This window comes from Pieris napi, chromosome 13 (genome assembly GCF_905475465.1).
Source record: "Pieris napi chromosome 13, ilPieNapi1.2, whole genome shotgun sequence".
Lineage (NCBI taxonomy): Eukaryota > Metazoa > Arthropoda > Insecta > Lepidoptera > Pieridae > Pieris > Pieris napi.
In genome coordinates, this window is record NC_062246.1 from 4,375,554 (window position 1) to 4,403,168 (window position 27,615).

Consider the following 27,615-nt stretch of genomic DNA (forward strand, 5'->3'; position numbering starts at 1 on the left):
AATATTCTGGGTACAAAGTTTGGATAGAATAGCTTAGTCTTTTCTAATGGAAATATTGTGATAAGATTAAGTAGATAATAGTATTTTATAAACTTGCAAAACCAGGGTTAAAAAAATCACACAAGTATACGTATACAGTGTGATAAACCTAAATAAAAGTTGCAATGTTGCGTCGGTATGGCGTCAATCGCGTTTACAGCTGCGTATTAATGTTAACTATACTTTACTTGTTTGAAGCGTTGATGTAATAACGTCATCATTATAAAAAAAAAGGATTGTATTGTTGAATGTTTGTGAAGAATAAAATCAAAACTACTAGATCAATTTCAACAATTCACTATCAATACTACATTAACCCTGAGTAACATAGGATATATTTTTTAAAATATTTTAAAACGTTGCGTCTTCCAGTCGTGCGAAGCTGAAAAAGGTCGCTAGTTTCTAATAAAACAAAAATTGATATGAACAATTTATTTAAGTAATTTGTATATAATGATATGATTTCTGTACAACTTTACACAAGTCCATCATAAATGACTTAAATTTATATATTTTCTTAATAATTTACATAGCATGAAGCTGTACATTTAATCTTAAATTTTGCTAAATTAATTCTTAATTTACATAAAATACAGTCGAAGAAATGGAATATTACTTACAGCATTAAACAAAAAGAGCAATTTACAATAAAAATAATAATTAGGATATCTTAATGGAGTTTTTTTAATGGTAAACATGTCTTTATACAAAATCAGTCTCCTACGTGTTAACAAGCTTAGGTCTATTTCTTTTTCACTAGTACAGTATTAAATAAAATAAAATACAAAAAATGAGGGAATTCTTAATTTTTTTAACAACAAAATAAAAATAATTTTCTGTGATTGTGTAACATTTTAAAATGATTATTCTATATAGGTACCGCTGATTTTTTTTGATATTTTTTAGTAGAAAAAGAAATAGCCTTTAAATAGCCCACTATAAAGTCGTGGACGTTTGGACGTTAAGCTAGATAACGAAGCTACCGTGTCACCGTATTCTGTAAGCTGTTTCATAGCACAATTGATGTTAAATAATTTTTCACTAATCTTTTTGACGAGCAATTCAAATTGTCTACAACATTTAATTATACTTAATTTATGAATTTAGCTTTTTTACAGGCGTACAGATTTTTTTTCTTATGCGACAGCTTACGAATATACTTATAATTTATTCGACCTCTAATAGTGATAGCATTTACGCTATTTCACAGCCTTCCTCGTTCAAACATACCCTTCACAGTCTAGCCAAAGGCTTAGGAATGACTGTTTATATTGAAAAAATTATCTCATATTGGTATCATCAATTTACTTAACACCAATTAACATCCGCAATTAAAGAATAAATTCAAATTAATTTCATACACATTCAAAAAACCAATAATGTGAAATTATCACAGATATTACTATATACAGAGAATTCACTAACGCATTAAAAAACATACAGAAAAATTCGAAATGTTTGTACAAACATGCTGAAAATTCATAAAAACATGCAAATGCAATACAATCAGTTCAATTATAGCATTTTTGTCTTACACTCCCGTGCCCACGATTAATATTCGAAACATTTAAAAATCATAAACATTTTAATATCTATGGGCGAAATTCCACAGATTATAAATTAACTTACTTAGGAAGCGAGTGAATCATCATCGAATTCCCTTAAATTCTCATTCATACTTTCAAAGTACTGTTGAGGTTTGCCGTCCCACAGTGACGCGTCGGAATTGATATTCAGTGTTTTCAGGTCGATCGAATCTGAGTTATCGTATAGAATGCTCTTCGATAACTCAAGTGCCAAGTTCTGTGGGGTTTCGTAGGCGATTCGGCAATCCTGTAGGAGGTTTTCTGGTAGGGGCCGTGTTCTCACCGTGTGTAGTTTGGGGAATAGAGGTGCCAAGCGATCGGTTCTGGCTAGATATTCGGCCACCAATTTGGTGCCAGCTTCGATCCGCTTTGCGTCAAGGGAATCTCGGTAGCGGTCCGCCTCGCTACTCACTTCCACATGCACATCTTGCTTCTGTAGGAAAATTAAAGTGTTATTACGTATGTAAAATCAACAATTACTAGGAAACGTCTTATTAAATAATCTATTCGCACTGTTTCAATTAAAATGCTTTGTCTCTTTCTGTCAAACGGTCTTAATGTTTTAACGAATAGAGACAGTGCACAAATTAAAACAATGTATATATGATTATTTTAAATCAAGTTTTCCGATGTAAGGTTTAACAAATTTTAAAATTTCTTCTAAAAAGTAAAGTAAAACGATTTTCCTTATAAATAAATTTTGCAAAACCTTTAACAGTAGTTTGATAGTCGTGTTAGTTTGAATTAGTTATGTTAAAGTTCATTATACGTGTCAAATATCATATATGAAAGTATCAAGATACAAATATTACAAATTTCCAGAATATTAACCCTCATAAACATATAATAAATAGCACATTCGTTATCACTTGTAAATATACTGTATATAATACAGATACACAATAACAAAGTATTATTAAAATTTCAATTTACATTCCTTAAAACCATGGGATAATTTCATTGAATCGGTTCACCGGTTTTTGATGTAACATGATTTAAATAGTACAAATATGTTAAAACACATCACTCACACACATGCTCGGTTAACTCTTCCAAATACACTAATACAACACAACTATCTGTGCAAAACGTGAGAAATTCCGATTTTTAAGCTGTAAGTGTTAAGTGACAAGACTCAAATGACATTTTACGTTACCTAGTGGACGTGGTACATATTGTATAATGTTTAAACGAATAAACGCAATATACGGTTAATTCCGTAGAAAGGACTTACTTAAAGCACTGTAAAAACCCAACATATAACAAATATATTATGGTCTTATTCATATAAACGAAACGAGTAAATTTTTACTTGGTTGAGAATGTAAAAGGAAAGACGAAACGACGTCACTTGATTGTAATTGGTCAAAAGAAACCGCTTGTGTCGCGTGTCTGTAATTAGACTTAAAAATATAATTTATAGAGGAAACTCATCAAAATGTACTGCTAGTTATCAAATCAAGAACGTAGAACGGACGAGAACTCTCCTAAATATGCTTGACCAATCACAATTACACGAAAGGATTGTGCGCTCCGTTTTATGGTGATAACGCGACATGATGCGTCACGTTACGTCTGTTTGACAAATCACAATTAAACGCAACGTTTCGTCTTGCAATGTTTTAAATTCTCACCATCCTGTGCCCGTACTCTGTAACTCTCAATAATTGACAGAAACCCAATTTCTTTAAAAAAAATTGCAAAGGTACATAATTAATGCACATATAAGAATGTCAATCAAACTTAAATCTAGAGCTGTCAAAACCCTTTTATTTCTGTGTGTAGTTTGACATTTTTGACAGCGCTCAAGGCAAGATTGTCGCTTGAGATACGAATTAGAATATGTATTTAAGAGATTGATAAACACTATTATTTTATGACATAAAAATATTCATTTCTTATGCAAATTGCGCCATCTATGCTGAGTTGAGCTAACTTGACGAATATCTTCGCCGTTTCCAATTATAATATCTGTGTATAAATCCAAGACCAATACAACATTGACGATATTGAACTTTTCTAATTCCAAATTAAAAAAAAAAAAACAGTAGCGCTACATCCTTTAAGTCTGGGCCTCAGATTTCTGTATCTCTTTCGTGATCATTTGTTTTTTCTAATAGGCAAGTGATGGCCTTCCGTGCCTTACACACGCCGTCGACTTTTTGGGTCTAAGCCATGCCGGTTTTTCTTCCTTACGAGTGAGTATACATAGAAAAAAGTCCATTGGGGCTAGGGGTTGAACCTACGACCTCAGATATGAAAGTCACACGCTGACACCAATAGGCCAAAACTGCTTTATGAACTTCATTATTGAGTTATAGAGTACGGACATTAATCTTCTTAGAATTTTACGGGGAAATGAGTACTTTATTTAAAAATCAAATTATGAAGAAATGTAATATTTTTGTCCAACAGTGCATCAGCCAAGTGTTTGAAGTGACGTGGTTAGTAGCCGATATGCCACTATGTCAATATAATTAAATATATAATTATAAAACTACGTATAAGCATAGTGAAATGAGGTGATATTTAAGTGCAAACAAATTTATACGTTAAATAATGTACTGAATACATGTAATATATAAAGTGTAATAAAAAGTACATAAAAAATTGGTTAAAATGCAAGGTTAAATATTTTTATAAATTATTTCATTATTCACACAGTATGTATTAAAAACCAATAGAATTTATCCAGTATTAGTGTATAATTATCGCTTTTTCCCCCTACAATTATTAATTACCCTACAATTTTAGGGAGAAATAATAGAAAACATATGGGTCTAATTGCACCCTTTAACAAATTTACTGTCTCTTTTCATCACAACGTAAAAACAATTTGACAGAAAGAGATGGATTCGAGGCTCCAGAATTAGAAGTAAATTGTACTGAAAAAGGTTTTCGTTACATACTGTAAAAATGGTTAGTTAAACAAAAAGCAAGGGTGTCAAGCAAGCAAAGTATATGCATAAAATATTAAAAAACAATGTACTAGACCCATACCACTTAAAGCTGTTGCACAGAGGAAGACACTGCAAATAAAATAAATTAAATAATATTTTCAAAAACATTTAAATTATCATTTCAGAACAAATTATTAATTTGAGAACAAATTATTAACTTCAGAACAAATTATTAACTTCAAAACAAATTATTAATTTAAGAACAAATTATTAATTTCAAAACAAATTATTAATTTAAGAACAAATTATTAATTTAAATTATTTAATTACAAACATTTTATCATAAAATTATAACACAAATTTTAAACAAAAACCATACTTACCTTATCATGAAAGTTAGAACAATGGAGAGTATGAGAATGAAAGTTAGTTTCGTTAGTACCATGCTTTATTCTACTTATGATCGGAAGCTACTATAACTACATCAGTGTGGTTAAAGGTGATTTTGCTTTTTCCTATGATTCTACATACATATTATATAATATCAAAATATCTCGGACTTCAACACTTTGTTTTAATTAAATGAATATTCTAATACAAGGTTACACATAGTTGTTTACCCTTGTTGGTTGCCTGCACCTAATTTTTTTTAATGAAAATTTACGAACAAAACCACCTTTCCAGCACAGAAAAAAAAATCAAAATGAAAAGAAAACTTACGATCGACATAATGGCATGTCGCGGCGACCGTTACCGTTATATCACGGGTGCAATCACACGGGTATTAGCACTAGAGGGCACTGTTAGTTTCGATCGGTGAAGGGGAACCAGTTGTTCCAGAATTGCCGAACCTTGTTGTCCGGCGTCCGTCGGACGGGAACGGCGGACTTGTGTTCCTTTCGGCTGACCGTCGATGTGTCCCTTGAGGTCCGGCTGCGAGCTGAGGTGGTCGACCTCGCCGATCGGCTGCTGTGGGCCGAGGATGGCCGAGGGGGGGCCGAGGGCAGGGGTGGCCGCGGTGCTGCCCCCTTGTGAGCGGTGTGGAGGGGGATCTTGCTAGGCTTGCGGCGCGGCGTCTCAGTAATTTTGGCCTCATCGGGCATGTTCAGAGGCTCCATGTCGCGCATGCTATTGTGATCGCGACGTTCTAGACTCTCGCTACTATTCTTCTGAAGTTTAGATTTCATGCTGTCTAGCTCTACACTCTTCTCTTCAAGCTGAAATGTTTAATGGTGTTTAAGCTGGATTTTATATCCGAAGCTTGCAAGATCCAAAATGCATTGTATTTATATATTGTGTAACAGCCTTTAATACAGCGTTTTCCAATGAATTGATAATGTCAAAGCAGATAAAAGTGAAAATGAAACGGCAATTAATTACAAGCGTAAAAGTGAACAAAAACTTTTATCGATATAATTAGTGATAGAGATCGGAATTTGAGCGTGGCTTACCCTATCCAGTTATCGATAAATTTATCACTGAATGACGCGTCATTTATTGTACCTGCGTTGATGACGTTATGATTATTTAATAAATGTGGTTTGACGTCACAGCCTTTGTTTATAAATATTCAAGAAGTGTTTTGGAATACAATATATTTTTTTTTACTAATTTAAGGAGATAGAAGAGATAGTTTCGTGCTACAATTAAAATCCACAATAAAAAACAGTATGTTTGGGAACCCCATGTGATTCCAACGTACCAACGAAAATTGTAGATTTGTGATAATGCCTTAAAACGCATAGATACAATTTGAATTCCACATTTTCTGAGTTTTAAATATATTTTCTTACCCTAAATTTCAAATCTTCGTTATGCTCAGTGGCTCTATCGAGCTTTTCCAATAGCAACGAACGCTGTTCGGCCGCTCGCTTTAGCTGCTCACTGTACACCTGAAATATCACCAAAGTATAAATTAGACACCAAAATAATTCATATTAATTTACTTTAATTAGTAAAAACCTACTTTAGGGTAACATATTTCGAAAATATATTTGAATAGTAAAAAAGATATACAATATATATGGTTCACGCAATGTGTACGAGTACTAATGTACCTATTACTTGGCTTAATGGGTTTATAAGCTTTGATAGATGTCAAAAGTCATAAAGTGTTAGGATGTCTGTATAATATATAGTAAAAAATTGCGAGCATAACTACTACGAACTTTAAAAATCCAAGTTGCCATACTTAAAAAATTTAACCGACATCCTACATCGGCAACTAAAGATATTACAAATATAGAGACTCGAGACTAGATACTCTTAGAATTAGAAGTAAGTAATTAATCATTTTGTATCAGAAATACAAGTGACGCCAATAGCTCAGACAGTGGTCTGTAGATATCGCGAATAGTGTTACTATAAAACCGCTCCAAAGACAACCGAATTTATGACACTAGGCAGTCATTAATAGTGATTCGAAGCACGTTGTGTACATCGTGCTAATGGTGATGCTTGACTAAGTCCCACCGCGGTCCATTAATTCCACTGTTCCGCATAATTTTGCCGAAAGCAGATTACGTCATTGCCACCTCGTTAGCAAAACGGACCAGGGCTGGCTCCTTGCAAGGTGTCAAATGTCACACTTTATACATGTCATACGTCTAAGTGTTAACAATGTAGTGATTAAATAAGAGAGCAGTTTTTTCCGGTAAAAGAGAATCAACTTTATCTAGATCAGGGAGCGTTCAAGTAATTGTTGGAGATTATGGAAAATGTAACGCACCGTAACGTTCTTCTGTACACAATACTAAAACGTTTCGTGACTCTTTATACCTAAAAGTTACCATTATGTGGTGTAAAGTACTGGAAAGTCGAAAATAATATTAACAATAACGCATAATGCAATCCCCGCCCAGCATCGTAACACAAAAGCCCCAAAAATTCGTTCGAGAATTTGGTCAGAGACATCAGTAAAAATAGATTATACTTTTTCCAGTTTTAAGTAAATGTGTTTTGACTCTGTGCGAAGATATGGTATATTAATATCACTTCAATGACAGTTTGAGTCAGATTAGACACGAATATAAAAATGATAAAGTCGAGACAAAGAAACCTAATTATCGTGTTTGATAAGCTTAAGTGAGCAATAAATATATAAATATCAAAATAAACAAAGATTTGTGTTAATGCATAACAGCCCTATCACCCGCACGTACTGTTACCTCACTAGAAATGAAATTAGGAGCGGTCGTTGACAATTGTTACACCTTTTTTTTACGTTGCGTAAATTTCTATGGGAATTATAGAAACAAATGAATTATATGAAATTTTCGTGTCACAAGAGAAAGTTTCTACTGCAACTTGTAATTCATATTAGAAAACGCAATGCAAACACTGATCACATACATAATCACTATATGAAATTTCGACATGTCATCATGAATCTATGTAATTGCGTCTATTACGTTGACTTGGTCATTGATAATAATGTACACTAGTTACATAATGTCATTTAAAATTCACTCACTATTACTCTCGTAACAAATGAAACAGCATCAATTTAAAAATACCAACGATAAAAACCCATCTCTCACCTGATTCTGAGCGATAGAGTAAAGTAGTTGTCTTCTCAGTTCGACAGGATTACTCTCTTGGAGAATCGCCGTGAACTTCTTTTTATCCGTGATAGAGACTCTAGGTGGTCTAGGTGGAGTCCCTAACGTGGTGTCCAGTCTTCCTAACGGTGTGGCAAGTACTGGAGGAGGACTGGTCGCCGCTAATGCTTCGAGCTGAGCGGCGCGAGCCAACAGTGCATCTCTCTCACTCCTCAGTCTCACAACATCTGCATCCGCACATCCATGTGACAAGTGGCGGGCAAACGACTCTTCCGCCGTGTCCGACTGCCTCTCATCGAGTTCCCCTCTAAGTAACTCCGCCTCATCTCGCAGGCGTGATCCCTTGCGTTGGATGACGTCAAGCAGCGCCCACAATTCGTCTTCGACGGGGCGAGAGCGCGATGCGGATGGCGCTGAAGCTGAAGAATGGGCGTCTTTGCTACACGAGGTCTCGGTGCTGAAGCCGGAGTCCTGCACGGACGGTTGGGGTTTGGCGCGGGTTGAATCACTGCTGCCAGCCGCAAGTTTGCGTCGTACTCGGACGCCAGGTTCCCAATCTCGCCGGGTGCCACTGGCCGGCGTAGAGGGCGCCATTTTCGAGCGTAAGTTGGGAAACGTCTCGATGACGAGGTCGCGGAATTCGAGCAGAGCGCCGACCTCATTCTGGAGTTCCTGGAAATTTTAAGTTAAACGTCAAAATAATGAAATAAATAAATATATACTGTATAGTGTAAACGTTGATGGAAATATGTTGCTTTTCTGTGCATAGAGAGATTGTTTGCGTCCGTGCATACGTGAAACAATTATTTCTATAAAAATATGTATTACCTGGACAGACACGACACTGAAAACAATGATGTTTATGTCAAGATTTGATTGCAACATCTGATAACATTATGGTTACAATAAACCGGATTCTTGTATGCATTAAACTACGTCTCTAGATTTGTCTTATATGAACTTGGTTAATATCGGGGTGGCACTACCACCTCGTACAATACTAACAATAAAAAAGATTGTTAGCATCTCATTAAATTTAAACTACTAAAAAACCAATGGAGCTCCAACCGCTTTTAGGTCTGGGCCTCATACTGGATGTTTGTATCTGTTTCGTATTCTAATAAGCAATTAGCCAACTGTGCACAGCTGGGATAGAACCAACGACCACAGGGATGAGGGATGATTAATTTACTACTTATTATAATATTTATGGTATAGCGTAATTCATATGCAGTGTAATATGGACCAACCTGTAGTGCGACGAGGGATTTAACTTGCTCCGAGATGAGGTAGTGGAAGGGTCCAGGCGGTGAGCGCAACTGCATGCACTCCATGCCCGAGCCGCCAGACCCGCCGCTTGCGCTGTCCGCACCGCCCGTCTGAAATTTATTTATTTATTTATTGGAAACTAAACAGATACATCACTATATAGAAAAAATAAAAATAAATGTAAACATAAAATAAATAGACATATTGGACATATCCTCGAAAAAAGTTTCACTAATAAAAAATACAATACAAAGTAAGACAAGACCAAACATGACAGCAAAATTTGACACTAAACTAGCAGCTACAAAAAAAAAAACAGGGACGACACAAAGCTTAAGATAATAAGAGTTTTAACTTATTCTTAAATGAAGCAGTAGAGGAGTGCGGAAATACAATATATAACAATTAATTACATATAATAAACAGTCATCCTAACCAGGTCATATTGCGTACTCGTACTTCAAAGTCCTCATTAGGTAAAAGCTTAGGGTAAGATACCAAGGCCGTGTGTCATAGACATTAGATTTTGACTTATGGAAGTCATACTTAGCGCTAAGTCTCGCTTAGTGTCTACCCAATAGTGTAAGATCACCATAAACTAATACTCAGAGGTGAATTCGCCTCACTATAATGATTCATACCTTTTCCATAAAAACTTCTGTCATTTGTTTCAGAGTATACAATTACCAGTACAAAGAGGATTTACTTGGGAAAACCAAACACCGGCTCAAGCTATCAAATTCACTTTATGCGTCATTCTGTGATCAATATGTTTCAATAACCCAGAAACGACATTGTCAAAATATTCGTATTCTTTAAACTAAAAGTGGACACAGTATGTTTGATCAGTCAGTATCACTTATCAGCGATTATAACATATATATTTTATTTACTGTATGCTTGTGGAAATTTCATCGTAAACAACATAAAATTATTATAGCTTTAATTTAAGTGGCATAATTTTATACACTTTGTACATTTTATACATTTTGTACAAAAATACATATTAAGAAATTTCCTAATATGTATTCCTATTCTAGATTTAGAATAGGGGGCCCATCGTATCGCCTCTTATACGCCTTTATTGCAGTGACGCATTTCACTATATAACTGCAGAAATCTTCCAGTTTCGATCTGATGCTTCTAAATATTTCGGGTACTTGAAGAATGTTTGTTAAACTCTATAGAACATTATAAAGTTAACTATTTGATTACTTTAACAACCAATTCATAGAATAGGTAATATCTAACACTTTTTCAATTTATATGTTTTCGTTCCCCCATTCTGCTTTCAATCGCCTTTTAAATCTTTATTTTAGTTGTCTTACTCATATAAAAAAAGACTTATCTGTCAAGGAATTCAAGGACAATTCTATAATTATAACTTGTATTTATGATGTGTCTGTCATGTTTCCTTATTGATAAATAAATAAAGTTCGAACATTGCTCATAGACTACATTAGTAGACGGCCCCCTGATATAAAATAATTAACCAGTAGACATGACTAACACAATAAAATTTGTATAGGAATACGCTTGTTATGTCACTGTTTCCATAACAATTTAACTGGCATAGCACAAAATACTTTTTATCGATCAATCCTCCAATTATCTGTCACCATGCGACCATAGAACAAAAATTACCTAATTGACAGAGATATACATTAAGACAAAAAGAAAAGAAAACAATGTATTCCAAATTCTATATCATTCAATAATGTTTAATGTATTCCAAATTCAAAAACCACATTTTCTAATAACTTCACTGTATACATTAAACTGACCGCGTTTCTTATTACCGTAAATTGACTCCTATTTTTCAATTGAAATCGTTTAAACGATTGATGAAACAAGTCGTGATTCGATTGACGTTTGTGTTTTCAATTGTAATTGCTGTTGAACGTCGATTTAGCTCGTAGTTAAGTACGAGAGCAGCACAAATTAGCAGAGTTAATGGAAATCATTAACGTGGTATCCATTTTGAAAAGGCCCTTACGAATCGTGAAGACGTGACTTAACTAATTTTAAATGACTTCAAAATACCGAAGAACACAAAATTCGACGTAGATTAATTATATAGACAACTACATGGAAACGACCTAGGGGAAGAAGAAAAAGAGGGCACTCCAAAAAAGGTGGATAGAAGAAATAGACAGAGATATTTGGAAAAAGCTGGAGGAGGCATTTACCCGTGAAGAGGTTCCGATCAACGGTACTGAAAGAAGCTAGGATATTAAGATAACTAGAAAAAAATGTGTATAACAAATCTAAGCTGTATATTCTACTTTAATAATAATTGGAAATTAAACGGACTTTTATTATTATTAATAATTACTTTATCAACAAAATTTTTACAATCGTTTATTCTCTATGGTATTGCGCAATTATTAACGACTTAGGAGCTTGGGGGGTTGTTCCAGTAAAATATGTAACGAAAGTTTCTAGTCTAGCTAAATCCATACGATTATGTTAATTCTAAATTGCCGTTTCGCTTTCAATTCTAAATCACTCTGTTATTAGCTACAATCATTTATGAAGTAATCATACGAAATATCTTACTCCGTGATTATGTTTAATAGCTTTACTTAAAAACTTATTTTTGTATTCAACAGGATACATTAGTGTTAATTGAGTGAAGAAATGACTTTTGCGTTACAACTGCCAAGATAATTGTTTCTCTAATTCACTAAGTGCATAAAATGTATATCGGAGCAATGGCGTTACTGTCAGCTATATTATACTGTATTTCACTGGTTTTATAATGTTAAAGACAAACCGTTAATACTAGTATTAATAACTAGCGTTCCGCCCTAGCTTGGTTTGGCTTTTTTTTATTTATTGGACAATTCACACCAATTGACCTAGTCCCATGCTAAGCTGGTAAAGCTTGTGTTATGGGTACTAGGCAACGGATATACATACATATTATAGATAGATAGACATATAAATACATATTTAAACACCCAAGACCTAAGCACAACACCAAATGCTCATCACATCGATGTTTGTCTCAGCCGGGGATCGAACCCGGGACCCATGGATTCGCAGTCAGGCGTACTAACCACTAGACCAATGAGCCGTCAATTAAAAATTTGACGTGACTGGTAAACCTTGAAAAATTATATACCGAAACCTACCATAGGAATTTATTTATTTATAAAAGGTTGCCAACGCTCCGCTCAGTGATACAAATTCTAGTGCAACACATTCTAGTGCATAAGTTTTTGAGTTTGACTTGTTTTATGTAATGTAATAGTTAGACGTAAACCCTTTTTGTAGGCATTATCAAGATCTACACCTTTCCTCTACCACTCAACCATATACCGAGAGTTTTTTACGCCGGCTTTTTCTCTCGGCCTACACCCTCTGTCTTCTTTGCCGATGAGTAGGGATGCCTACAAATTTAAATTTAATGACGTGGAATAAGTGATACGTGTATCTTATGTTCCATAATAAACATATTTTATTTTTTATTTTATATATCTCTCATCGATAAGACAGTGTGCGTAAGAAACATTTTCGTTCCACCGTTTATTCTCCGTCTGGCTTTGCAAATCCGACCACTACCAACCAAAAAGTATTTTAATTTTTCAGATAAATACTCACAAATTATTTATGTTTGTTGCAAGAACATATTAACAACTTCCAAAATATCCTTAAAAATTTATTATATAAATACATTTATTTTTCATGGACAAGACTAATAAATAGAAATAAGAAATATTGTTATTAAATACTTTTTAGAAATTTGTAGTTTTCGTTTTCTATATTTAAATTGATTGATCTTGCCATACAGAATTTAATGTATAAAGTGTTGATTATATTAAGAGGGTATTTCAGGCATATGCATATGCTAAAATGCGAATTCCATTTTTATCATTGATAGTCAAAACAAAATGTCGCAGGTATCAAGTACTGATAACAACCTTGTCACATCTGATAATAGGCTTTGTTTTCAAGTGTTTTTTTATATTTTTGGTTGTGAAATAATGTGATAAAAGCCCAACCCAGATAACACTATAGCTACAGCTACCTAAAGAAATAGTTAAAAATTTATTAATCTATATTATAAAAAAAATATGTTTGTCACGATTAATACTGCATAAAAAAAACTATTGTTATGAAAATTTGTGGAAGAAATAGAGGTTATTTTATTATTAATATTTTTATAATTTAATATTAATTATTGTACGTAATTATGTATTCGGCAAACCTTTATATATTAATCTAATATTGTAATAACACAATGGAATCAAAGTGACACACCATTATTATGCCAACGCGTTTTGATTAGTTTCACTTTTCCTTATGACGTCACGAAACTACAATTACCGTCATAGATTCAAACTGTTCATATGGTGTGTGGTGTCAGAAGATAAAAAATCAAGCTAAACAAAAACATTGTCTTGAATTGTAATAGAAACTTTGTTCCTTTGATTTAAGATATGTTTTACCATAACTAAAAATTAATAATTAATCCTACATTTAGCACGCGTAAATATAATGTAGAATTAGTAGATAGACTCTAAGGGGTGATTTTAAACCGAGTTAAAGGAAGTCAAGCAAGTCTTTACAAGCAAATACCGAAATGGAATATTTGTAGATAGCTTGACGTCTTCAATGAATATTTGGAAATCATACTAAAACACCATGTATGGCTGATTCAGATGTTACTGTATAATGAAGCATTGTAGAAGTGTGTGATATTTTAAAATCGGTCTAATAGTAAATTCGTTTTAAACATACAAAAATATTTTCTCTTCCTACTAGTGCTAACAACAGGGGAAACATGAGTCTAATATGTTTGTAATGCAAACATTTCCTTGCTACAATGTTAAACTCTCTAATGTAATAGTTACACACTCTGCAGCAACACATTAAGGCCCACAATCACATAACAAAACGGAACTACCGTCAATTGTTTTTCACTGAGACGCAACACGTAAACGCACGTAGAAATTCCAAATGGCTAATGATACTTTCGTAATGTCCATTTAGATATGCTTCGCGAACGACATTTATGGTAAATAGCATTCTAGAATATGCATCGAACACCTGATGTAATGTGTTCGATTTTTAAATCTAAAAACTTTGACTAGATAAGAAATGCTTTGACTTGAAAGAACCTTAAAAATTACGGCTCATTTTAATATATACAAATCGGACGTGAGGGAATATTTGAAGTGTTTTGATTTTGATTATCAAAGATCCAAACGGAAGCTAAAAGAAGATTAATTTTGTAGCAGGATGCACCGTTATACAGATGTATATTTACTTAAGGGTCCCTTAGAGACAATTTAACTAACGACTCTAGAGTACTATTGCAAGCAGGTAAGTATTTAGTTTATTGTGAAATCAAAGACCTCTTCTTTGTCTATGAGATGTGTCTTCCAAATTTAAAAGTGTGAATACATGAACAATTCAATAATTTAAAACCATTATTTTGATGACTATTAAACAAATTTGGCAATGTATGAGTAATTGATAAGAACATACTGATAATATGGACGAAAACAAAGATCTTTATTTTATCAATATTTTAAGGACATGTGTCATCTCAATATACGTGATAACATCAATGACACAAATACATAGATAAGTGCGAAAAGACGCAAAAGGAAAGGTATTGGGTATTGAGAACGAGGCTCCATTCAAGAGTGAGGCATAGACAATAAAGACGTAGTCATAAGCGGTAGCGGTGATTTGACCGGAAGTAAGATTTGATTTTAAGGAATAATGAAAATCTAATCATTATGTTTGTTACTCCATAGTAAATACACTTAAATTGTTTTTTAAAAATGAATATTTATCTAGCTTGAAAGAGGTTTAATGTTTTAAAGGTTTTTGTAGTAATTTTTTTTAATAAAAACATTCTTATTATAAAACGTTGACTAAATATTTGTTTTTTATGGATACCTTTGCATCGCAAATGTGGCACATACTTATTCAAATTTACTGTTTAAAATAAATGACAAGCTCGCAAAGAAGACACTTTTTATTTTTGCTTCCAGAATATATTTATTTTTTTATAAGATTTTAATATAATATTTGTTAGTTAGATCACTCGTCTGCGGACGCTAAAATAACGTCGGATTTTATAAAAGCTTTGATATTTGTCTTATAATCGTAGACCAATGCAGTCTTTAGCTCTTTAGATTTGTACAATTTGTCATAAATTTTGCCTTTGCATTTGTTTAAGCCATAATAAATTTATGAAAGTATAGATAAAGATAGGACCAGCGTTTGCCTAGTGGCATGAACGTGCGCCTCTCGATCATGTGTTCGAATCACGGCTGTACACTAATAGATGTATGTTTCTATATATGCATTTAACAGTCGCTCACTGTGAAGGAAAACATCGCGAGGAGGCATGAAACACAAAAATCGATTTATGTCAGTTACAGAAGGCTGACCCACTTTCCCATGAGATTATTAATTTGTGGCGCCACTGGTTTTACCCCTAAAGAGATTTTCTATTCGCTATACGCTGGTATCAAGGTATCCTATCTATGACTCGTATTGACTATTGAATGACATTGGTAAGACGATACGAGGTGAATAGTGTTGGGTGTCAAAGGGTTGACACTTAAGAACGCGAACTCTATAATAAACTCAATTATTGCACACATATACAGTGGCTTTACCATCCGGGGTCCGTAGAAAATTCTTTTAATGGGACCCTATCAGAAAAATCGTCACGTTGTACTCAGTTTAATTTTAATAAACTTCGAGATTTTCAGAGTACTCAATTACACGTTGTATATGTCCCACTAATGGCCATAAGACTCCTCTCTAAGCGAGAGGGAATGGTTTGTCGTCCCCGCGCTAGCCCAATGCGTATTGGAGACTTCACATTCATCCATAGAATATCTCTTGAGGGGTCCTCTTGGGTCGGGGGCTCGTGGCATTTTGCCAGCACTGCCACCCTATTGTTACGCCACTGCACATATATATTTAATGCAATTCAATTACTTGCAAACATTAATAGGTTCCGCTTATTTAATATCTATGAGATAATAGTCGATATGAAATATAAATATTTTGGGTTAAAAGGCATCAAAGAACTGTACTGACCGACCTACCTCCTAGTTCATAAGGTCCAAGGATCTCTTCATCGGCTATAATTCAATTAATACATATATCAATCTGGCACTAGAATGATAACTTTAATCATTTTTATTTGGGCACGCTATTTTCATAATAATGTTTATAGTAATGTTATTTATCTTATGAGCAAGTCAGAGTTGGAAACAACACTCCTTTAGGCTCCCCGGCTGAGTGGGTCTCAAGAGTCGTCATATGCGCAGGAATCGTTTTATTTATCATTTACTATTGACTTTTTTTGATAGAACAGGGGGCAAACGGGCCGGAGGCTCGTCCGATGTAAAGTGATACCGCTGCCCATGGACACTCTCAATGTCAGAGGGCTCGCGAGTACGTTGCCGGCTTTTTAAGAAATGGTACGCTTCTTGAAGGAATAAAGAAAAAAGTCAAACCAATTTGACTTAGGGTCTTTGAAATGACTTTTCCCTACCATATCAAAATGTTGTCACGTTGTTACCAAATCAATTTTTTTTACATACGCTACTTCCCAGGCGTGAACCATGAGAACTATAAACACGACTTCTAGTACATTGAAAAATAAACCTTAACACATCGATATTAAGCTTAATTTCAAATACATTTGGCATGCTATTGCAATCCGGTAAGACCAATACGATATTCGTGACGCAAATCAAAATTACTACAATCATTATAACACTTGCGACGCGTACGTCCACGCACAACTGAAATTACCGTATCATTAAATGAACACAAACATTTAATATTACGAATAGGCACAAGGATAAACCAATTATACGCAGACAATAAGGCGGAACATTACAAAATATCCTCTGACTAATGGTGCCTAATCTTTGGACAAAAAAAACCAATAGCTCAGACATGATCCATTTCGTAAGACAATTTAAATTCACGCAGAATTTTATATATTTTTCTCCAAAAGTAAATTTATAAGATAAAGAAATCAATACGAATGAGATTCGCCTCTAATCAGTATATTCATAAAAACCGCATACAAATCTATCATATATACATAGTTGTATATATTTACTTACAGATAGCGGAGAGAGAATTTTGTGTAAAATTTTGAAAGAAAAAAAACTGTTACTCAATATGCTTTATGAGGTTGAAAGTAATAAAACAATTTATTAAAAATAAAATTTTAGGTAATTTGGAGTAAATTTCACTGTAATATAAAACTAAATTAACACACAAGAATCAAAAGAAATTAGAAAGCGCTGCGAAAATTAAATTCTAATTATAAATGAAAGAGATTCACACATTCGCTTATATTATAAACAAGACCAATCTCAAAAACTAATTTTGTTTATTTAAAAATCAGAGGTTTTCTTAGTAGTTTCTTGTATATTTCATAACTAAAAACATATATTTAACAAGGAAACCATTTAGGTTTAGATGTCTCTTGGAAAGTGAGATAAGCTTAGCTATTGCGCAATCATCACCAAAAGGTGATCATGAGACGATGGTATATAGCTCCCCCTATAGGCACAACGTAAGAGAGTTTGGTACAGTAAAAAAAAAGTAGGTACTCAAACATGAAGTACTGTCACATGTACATTCTTTCATCTGTCATTTACGTTATAGGTAGCGATTAAAAAGTGGTGGAGAGTTTATTGCCAGTTCTTCTCTTCCGTTCTACACCCTTGATTTGAGAACTGGCAGTAAAATTAGAAGCATTTAACGTACATATATTTCTTTTTTTGACGTTCATAAGTGTACATTGTGTTACCTACATGAATAAATAATTTTTATTTACGTAATGTGTATATTTAAAGCGATATTATATTAAGAAATACAGGCCTTTGCTAATAACTAATAAAAAATATATTCAATAACTCAAATTCATTGTTTCGTGTTCTGTGAATTCCCAATGAAAGAAGTTATTTGGACTGGCCATACACTTCAATTAGAGAAAAAACATAGGCGCTAATTGCCAGATACAACTCTCTTCGATTGCGAAACGTTTACAAACTGGTCCTTGACCTCAACTGACCCTGAAACTTTCGCCAATATATTTGCGGATGGTGGATTTGCGACACTCCGGCGCCTATTATAAGTGAAAGTATATTTAGGATATCCCAAAGAGTTAAATTACTTGATGAGAGAAGAACACCAATTTTTACCGGAAAAAGGATTTTTTTTTTGTGCTCAATGCTAATGGCCACTGATTTTTGAATAATACATCTTCACTTGGAATCAGTAATTCTTTAAAAAAGTGCGCAGACAAAGCGTTTACTACCAACCATATTACGGCCTTTGAGTTCATTAGGTTAAGCTTTTCAATTATCGCCATAAGAGTCACTCATTCAACTTTGTATCAATAGACAAGTTATTACCAAATTTTTTAATACGTTCCTTATGTCTTTTATGAGCACAAAAATCTTAAAACTATACTCAATTAAGCTAGCTTAATTCAACTCTCTAATATAAACTACTATTAGCTAATACTTGTCAACGTTATCATTTGTAGTTTATCACGGATCATTACTATTTCGTTTATTTATGTATTTCGTAATCCTACAGCAAACATAAATTATAATATATAACAAAAAAGCAATTATACTAAAGATATAGCCAAACACTGCTATACATAATATAATATATAATAAAAAGGTTCAAACATAAACGAAAAAAAAAACATTTAAAGTGAGGGGTATGTACGAGAGAGAGTATATGTGGGGTGTGCTCATGATGCAGGTGATTTTCTTGATAATCCTTTTAAGAAAAACCACCCCACAGGATCTGAAAAAGTATTCGCAAATCTGTGGGCTAAACCAAGCTATAAGTTGAATTCGGCAAGAAATATACTATATCTGACTCTGAGAGATCTTGCTGTTTTGTCGATGACACAAGCTTATTGATAACGATATCACCCGTATGGAAATAAGGGTTAGAAATAGGTCAACGGACGCGTTTTAAGTGTTCCCAAACAATGACACTGCGCTATGAGTATCAATGTAAAAATGTATTTAATAAAGCGTATCTCTCCTTGATAATATCCTTATTTAGACTTTTTGCTTATAAGAATCGTAGTTATCAACAAGGAGTGTTTTTATCAAGATTAATGCAACTTTGCAAACGTACCTTACCCTTTAAATTCGGCAAAGCCAGGAACATTGAGGTTCTACGTCCGAATTATTGACTCATCAGACCTATTTGCCAATGTTTTGAGACAAGCAGATATATAGATATCGCTTGGTGTACAATTGAGTTATGTTACCTGTGTAGATTTTTTCGCACACATTGAAATATGAGTCATACACGTCGTTACCAACAAAAAAATTAGGAAACGTAGAAATTACATTCGACCGTGTAGTCACAAAAAAGTATCACAAAAAGTGCTATATAATCTCGTGATAAAATTACATCCATCAATCTTTGTGTATATTGCTATAGCTAAATATTTTATTTGTACCTACGAACTTTTTGTTAAGATATTAAAACTGGAACATATATTCCACTTTTTCGTTACCTATGTATGAACTATATTAATAACTAGAAATGTTTGCCGCTATTGTTTAACTGAATAAAACACAATATTTAGCATGATTGTGAACCTTCATATCGCTTGTGTCCATGTACATAATTAATTTACAAATGGAACGATGTCATACACACAAAATATAAAATAATAATATATAGTATCAGAACTATATTGGCAAACATTTATGTATGCATAAAGAGGGGTTGCTTTGTGGGCTTTGACTACCCTACGACAGTCTACCCCCAAGCGAAGAATGTCGCGCTACCGTTTGAAAATTCTACGCTGGAATAATGAGACTCGCGACCCAGGCCTTGAAAATAAGCCTAGATACACAAATTTGGATACAATTTGACATTGACTGTCGTTCACCTTACGCCCGAACCCAATAACATCTGAGATAGTAATCTTAATCCAAATGTTGTAATAAGTGTGCCAAAAACCAATCGACGGATTGTAACACCCATCTGTCGATACAAGCTATCCATGGGAGGTCGTATCGGTGTCTGTGGATAGACCTTTGACGATTGACAGTTGACGAATGCTCGATTTCAACAGTTAATTATTTTGACAGATTTTAACTGACCCCAGTTTTTAAATAATTAAAAAACTGTTTGTTATGTTTTAAACATACACATGTATATTTTAATGATATTTGTACGGTTTACATTGATTATCAAATGTGAGTGAAAGATCGGTAAAATAGAACAACAAAGAGCATTTTATCCGTCGCAAAAATGGATTGTCTTTGTCTATGGTTATTGGGATGCAGATAGGAGATCGATCGACTGTCACAGTCTGATCACAGATTGTTTTCAATCTGAGATTGTGGATCGATTATTGGGTTCGGGCGTTAGTCAACAAACATAAGCTAGATGCTTTAGTGGAGTCAGCTGACACAATAAAGCAACATTAACACAATTTATGTTACATCAAATACTTTTTATAACGCCACTATTATAATGACGTTAATGAAGTTACCGTTGCAAAGGTAATTTTACCGTTTACTACCTCAATGTGAAAAGAAATTATTGCATTAATATTCTCAGAGGCTTACGTCATTTAAAACTTCAAAATTTCTATATTATTATGTCCTCGGGTTGTACGCCCTCTAGAGTTTTCCGAAACTAAAGATCACATTATGTAAATCATTGTACTCGTATGTTCTGTATTTAATAATTCTGGTATGTTCAAAGCTATTACGTATGATTAATTAGTGGCTTTTGTTCTCTGCCAAAGGACAAAGGACCTTAACTAAGTCAATTAGTGGCTTTTGTATACAGACCTGGCGTCTGACGTCTGGTGCTAAAGACCGACCGAGTGAGGATTAGTATAGATACCCTCTGCAGGACATAACTCTTGCGATACCTACATAACTCTATTCTGAGTAGCGATAAATAATAAATGAAGCTTTTTATAAATTTGACGATTATTTAAATGATTCTAATATTTGGGATTGAATTGCTCCAGTTCAAACAATTTGTATAACTCAAAACTTGGCAATTAAAAAGAGTGGCGGAGTTTCTTGCCCGCTCTACGCCCTTGACTTGCGAACTGGTAGTAAATGTAAATTTCAATTAAACATATTTTCTGTTGACGTTCATAAGTGTACTTTTTATCTATGAAAAAAGTTATTTTAAGTTTGATTTAAATACAAAAGCCTTAAAAATTGTCGTAAGTAATTAATGGTAAGAAAATACATTGTTTTACTCGTTAATGACTGGAATAAATCTTAAATACCACGAGTTTATTCACGTCTATCGATAATTTCACAAGCACTTCATTTATATGCGCATAAGTAGTTCTTTAGAATCCTCGTAGTCAATACGGTACACAATGTTACATGTGTGATACTTATGTGCTTGAATACTCATATTCCGATTTAGTTAATGGTATAGATGAGATTTTAGTCCCAAACTTACTTAACAAATTACTTTTATACAGAGTTTTAAAGTGCTAAACTAAAGTATATGTTTTAAGTATATGTTTATAGTAAAGGGTGTCTCAGTAAGTGTGCCTCAGTAAGAGTGCACTTTTTCATTTTTAAATAAAGACAAGTATTTTATGACAGAGTTGTGATATTTTTACTGTATTGTAAAGAAGACATGTTCCGATTAAGTATGGAATAAAATATCCGGCAAATGACCTCCACGGCTCCGATGACAGGCCATTACACTTTTCATGAAATTTTCCATGACTTTTGCACAGAGATGTGGCTGTATCTCACCGATGACGCGTTGGATTTCCGATTGGAGCTCAGGAATGGTTTCGGGTTTATTCGCATAAACTCGAGATTTCACAAAATCCCAAAGAAAAAATCGCAAGGCATTAAATCGCCCGATTTTGGTGGCCAGTTGACATCAGAATTTCGTGAGATAATGTGTTCTGTTCATCGGAGAAAATGACTTTTTTTCGAAAAATTGGCATCAACTTCACTTTGCTCCATTACTCATTGAACAATTTGCCGGTGCTTTCCTTGGTCTGCTGGTTTGAGCTCCTGAGCTAACTGAATGTAGTACGCATGAAGGTGGAGGTCTTTAGTCAAAATTTTCTGCGTCGAATTGATGTTTTCGGGTATTCGGCGACACCCTCGTTTACAGCAGCAATGTTTTCAAGAGACCGACCGGTACGATGACACAAAGGATTCTTATCATACATAATTGACCCAGTTTCATCAAATTTTTTGACCACTCTTCGAATGGTTGACACATTAGGTGCACTTTCTCGGCTGAAGTTTGCGAGCGGTTTCAGCGTAAATTTCCCCATTTTTGTAATGAGTTTTCACAATTATAACGAGTTGTTCTTTCAAAAAGCGCTCCATTTTTAATAATCGGAATAAACAGAGGTGCCAGCTGTCAAATTTCAGAGTTGCCACTTGCATGAAAACAAAAATATTACAATTTTAAAAAGTGCACTCTTACTGAGACTCTTATATAGGGTATATATGTTAACTAGAGGATCAGCCTTCTGTGCCTGTCACACGCCGTAGACTTTATTATTTACTGACGATTAGGGAAGAGAGTCGCACGCTGAAGCCACTAGGCTAACACTGCTCTTATTATTTAATTAATAGTATTGTACAAAACACATGGTTTTTATGAATAAATCCGAAATTTGGATTACAAAATCGGAATTGATCAGGTTCGAAGACACATAAGGTTGCTTGCCTAAAAAACGCCTATTAATATCGGTTCTCAAGATTATTTCTGAGCAATACAAGTTAGCTTCAAGTTTAAAAATATATACCATTTCAATAAGTTTATCTACTAAATTCATCTTACAACTAACTTAAAAAACGGCCGTTAGGAACCAGCTATGAAAACTAGAGTCCAAAGAAAGAAAACAAGTTTTCAATCGTTTTTACGCGTATATAGACAGGTGACTCTGTGACGCTTTTACACAAATAGAACATAAGTTATAGAGAAACCGTCACTTAGAAATCTTGTTTGACAAGAATTTCAAATAAATTAGTGAAAGCATTTCTTCGTTACAAGTTTACGCAAAAACCGGATTTTATTTTGAAAATCGAACGATGGGATCGTTAAGTACAAATGAAGGTATTTAAAAAAAATACAAAAGTATCGTTTAAAGTTTATTCACAGATTTAATAATTATATATCAACTATAATTTCTTTTTAATTTAACTATCCCCAAAGTTAATACCCAAAATATCCTCCTCATATATAATAACAACAAGAAAGTTAGTTTATCTTATATAGAAATAATAATTTATATCTGTGCTCTTATCAAACCTTATAAAGTAATCATTTCTACTGGATTCAATGAAGCGTATCGCGCTTTCACTATCATGAACCAAAATAGCAAGAAATAACGTCAACAGCAATACGATTTGTTTTTGTTTAGAAAAATAACAGAACGACGAGTTTCGTAGTATCCGGTATTGATAAATAACGAAAACGAAATTGTTCATCTGCTAATGGTACACGAATTTGCTACCAGGGAATTGTTATTAGGGAGCGTTCAAGTATTACGTAACGAATTTTGTCCTTTTGTAAAACGTTACGATGCGGGACGGGGATTTAATTACGCGTTATTGTTAATATTATTTTCGACTTACACCACATAATAGTAACTTTTACGTATAAAGAGTCACTAGGTGGTCACGAAACGTTTTACTATACTTGGTTACAGAAAAACGTTACAGCGCGTTACATGGGGGGGGCTCAATTATCTCCAAAAATTGCGTGACGTAACACTTGAACGCTCCTTTATACGCCATAGCAAATGAATAATATGATCGTTAAAAATTCCTTTAAAAATATACAACCGGTATTCATGTTTCTAGTTCAAATTGAAAATACGAGAGCGAAATGCATTAAACCTAAAATGTGTGCCCCAATACGAATACGAGTGCCTACTCTGTGCACTGTACAAAATCCTTTTAATAACACAGGCATGATAAAATCATAAGCGAAATCCGACAGACCTTGCCTTGCTTAACGGAGCGTTCATCTTCAGAGGGTTCAAAGACAACATAAGCACTCATACAATCCATTACGAAAATTAGCGATCCGAAAGAAATACGTGAGCGTAGCACTTTTGATTTTCATGTTTCAAATTGCCGTGAAGCCGAACCAAGCTACGCTTATCTAATTGCATGATATTGTATAAAAAAACTAATTGTACAGACACAAGCAACCATGCGAAGTGACTGTTCCGTTACAAGCAGGTGTTTAACTTGAAGCTATAATTTATCTCGCCAACAAAGGTGTTTTAAAGGATATTGACAGATGTTATGCTATTTTAAGCTTACTTATGATACATAAGCTATACTAAAGAACTAACTAAACTAAAACAAAAAGAGTTGAAAATCTTAATATATATATTTCTTGTGTGCGTGTGTATGTGACTGAACTCCTCCTAAACGACTGGACCGATTTTGATGAAATTTTTTGTGTGTGTTCAAGGGGATCTGGGAATGGTTTAGATTCACAAATCAGCCCGGCAGATGGCACTGCAGTCGGTACTTTCATACTTTGCTTAATATCCTAATCGCTTTAAATATCATGCAGGACAACGTCTGTGGGGTCCACTAGTATTTTTATACATTTTTGACGTCTATTGAAAACCTTGGAAAATCCGATAATTATTTCATGGGAACCTGTGCAATTCAACTTATCTTAGTTATGCGACAATAGAGCGACGTTTTCACACTAAAATATATGTTCTAAGTATAACAATCTTTTTCAGAACAAGCCAATGTATAAAAATGGAAAAATCAGCAATATTTCCTTATGCTAGGAGCGGAAGGACATGAATAAAATTACCTATTTGTAATAATTATGGACATTTTATATGCAAGATTATTTTCTATTCCGTCGTCTATAATTAATTAATCACTACAATACTATATTTCCATTATTCCTATATAGGACGTTCACCTTGACAAGCTCCGTTGCTACTACAGTGAACCTACCTTTAGTTACTATACCTATTGACTATGAATACCTACATAACTAAAACGTGTTTTCTTAGTTTCATTATTAATAATATTTAATTTAATAAGACAATAATATAAAGCACTGATTCACCCAAATCTCTGACGTGTTCGGGAACCATATACAAATACAGAGCCAAACATGTCAAATCGTAAATCGTAAATAGTTATAGGAAACTACTATAATAATTTATTTCACACAATCAACTAGAAGCAATCACTTTGTACATTACGAAATATCTATATTTTGGTGGTTAAATAATTAAAGTACGTGATCTTAAAACGTGCGCGCAATCACGTCTGATGACACACTAAATAATAACGCAGGCGAAATGACAACTAAAAGTGAAAAAGCAAAAACATTTAAAAAACAAAAATTTACAGTAAAGAGAATGGTTAAAATATGGAATATAAGATAGAGACTTGTTCAAATTTTTGTAGAACCAGTTTCAAAACAAATTCTATAAAGTATGTTTCAGTTTCGAATGTGATCAGATACTTAGACACTTAAATGAGAGTCGGAAGTATACATTTATGTTACCAGACGTACTTGTATTAGACTAGTAGAGTACAGCAAGAATTCTTATTGGATATAATTGTTACATGTAATATTGAAGAAATATATGTAAATTTTAATGATTTGCGTCAATCAAAAGACAATTAAATATTAAAATAAACTACACCAAATATGAATTAAGAAAATTGTATTAGGTTTTACAACTTTTTGTGTTGGAAAGCCCTCGTATGTTTTTTTTACCTTTTTTAGCAGAGAAAGATGCAGCATAGGGATCACATCTAGGGCCTCTATGTTACATTTTTTCGATAAATTAGTACCTACGTCACCAATTGACGTAGGTAGTAGTAGCTATAGATTTAAATTGAAACTAGTATATGAAGGAGGTAATGTACGTTAATATAATTTGTGAGGATTATGTTGTATGCACTCGTTATAATAGGATTAAGTACACAAGGCATGATGCACCCATATATACTACTTTAATATTGTAATTATTTAGTCGACGATTGTATTTTATTTACAAAGTAAATCCTTAGACAATAATATAATTTAACTAAAATTACACTTAACACAAATTAAAGGTTTACTAATAATTGAGTTAATTTATTAAAACATTTATCTTAAAATTATTTTTACTGGTAATTAAACAACACTAATAAATATTTACAATTATATTTATATTATAAAAATGTTCCAACTTTTCGAATGATTTACCACAAGCGTAACCACGTTGATTAATAAACAAATGTATTATCATTTAAATGCGATACTAACATAAAACAAAGTATTATTCCAATTCGATACTTTAATTGTAGACATCAGTGCACGCTAAATGTCTAATTAGCGTGATACCAAATACAACGTATCAACTTGGGAACCCAATTTTCTCTTACAAAAACAATACTATTATCGGCGCCCTTTTCTTCGATAAACAAAGACAGCTGCACTATAGAACTGCACAGCCTCACCTGCCACTCAAAAACACCGAGTGTTTACATACAAAAGGCGGCCCTCGGCGTAAAATTATATTTTTGTTTTACGTAATTAATGTGTACTGTATATTTGTAACGGGAACCGTATTTATTTACCGTAAAGTCTATTTTTATTTATACATAAATTTGTACTAGATAATACAGTTAACCGTAAATGCAAACAAATATAGTATGCGGGTACACTCAATATTGTGTCATCCTTAGCTTGCATATACATACATATTTAAAAAGAGAATAAAAAGTTACTTTATTAGATTAGATAACACATGTCATTGGTCTACCGACCGTTACTTCGGGTTAGTCATGCACTTGGTTTAATTGGTTAAAACTGGCGGTCCTTGTAAGTTATGGGACTATATACACACATACAGGCATACAAACATGCAACATAAAGCAGCAGACACGCACACACTGATATTTTTTAGCTTACAATATTGCTTTCAATACTTAATCAGTATTACGATGTTCTGACCCTATTAGATTCCTATATATACCACAATACTGTATTAGATATAAGTATTTCTCGACACCTGATACAACCTTAGATAAAAAACTAAAGCCTTCCGGTTGTGGTTGCAAGAAAAAAAGATATATTGCAATCAAGCTATGTTGACGTTTGTAAAGGTTACGAGTTGTTAGTTGTGACTTACATCCTTCCTGTATTACCGTGTCTAAGGTTTTTGTTCGACCTTATAACTCTTATTATTAAAACATTGTTTCATTAATTCAA

General features: G+C 33.5%; 1 protein-coding gene across 5 annotated transcripts in view; it reads right to left on the bottom strand.

Annotated features, from left to right (window-relative positions):
- Positions 1-456: 456 nt before the first annotated feature.
- Positions 457-27,615, bottom strand: part of LOC125055604 — an 84,038-nt gene continuing 56,879 nt past the window's right edge. For 3 of the 5 annotated variants that reach the window (XM_047658063.1, XM_047658064.1, XM_047658065.1), the window contains exons 2-6: positions 9,336-9,464; positions 8,065-8,757; positions 6,319-6,417; positions 5,377-5,742; positions 457-2,058 (exon numbers count right to left, since the gene is read on the bottom strand). In XM_047658063.1, coding sequence (XP_047514019.1) covers positions 1,669-2,058; positions 5,377-5,742; positions 6,319-6,417; positions 8,065-8,757; positions 9,336-9,464 — 1,677 coding nt within the window. In that variant the 3' untranslated portion in view covers positions 457-1,668. Of the gene's footprint in view, positions 2,059-4,625; positions 4,655-5,245; positions 5,743-6,318; positions 6,418-8,064; positions 8,758-9,335; positions 9,465-27,615 lie in introns of all 5 variants that reach the window. The other 2 variants (XR_007117928.1, XR_007117927.1) reach the window with 2 other exon arrangements.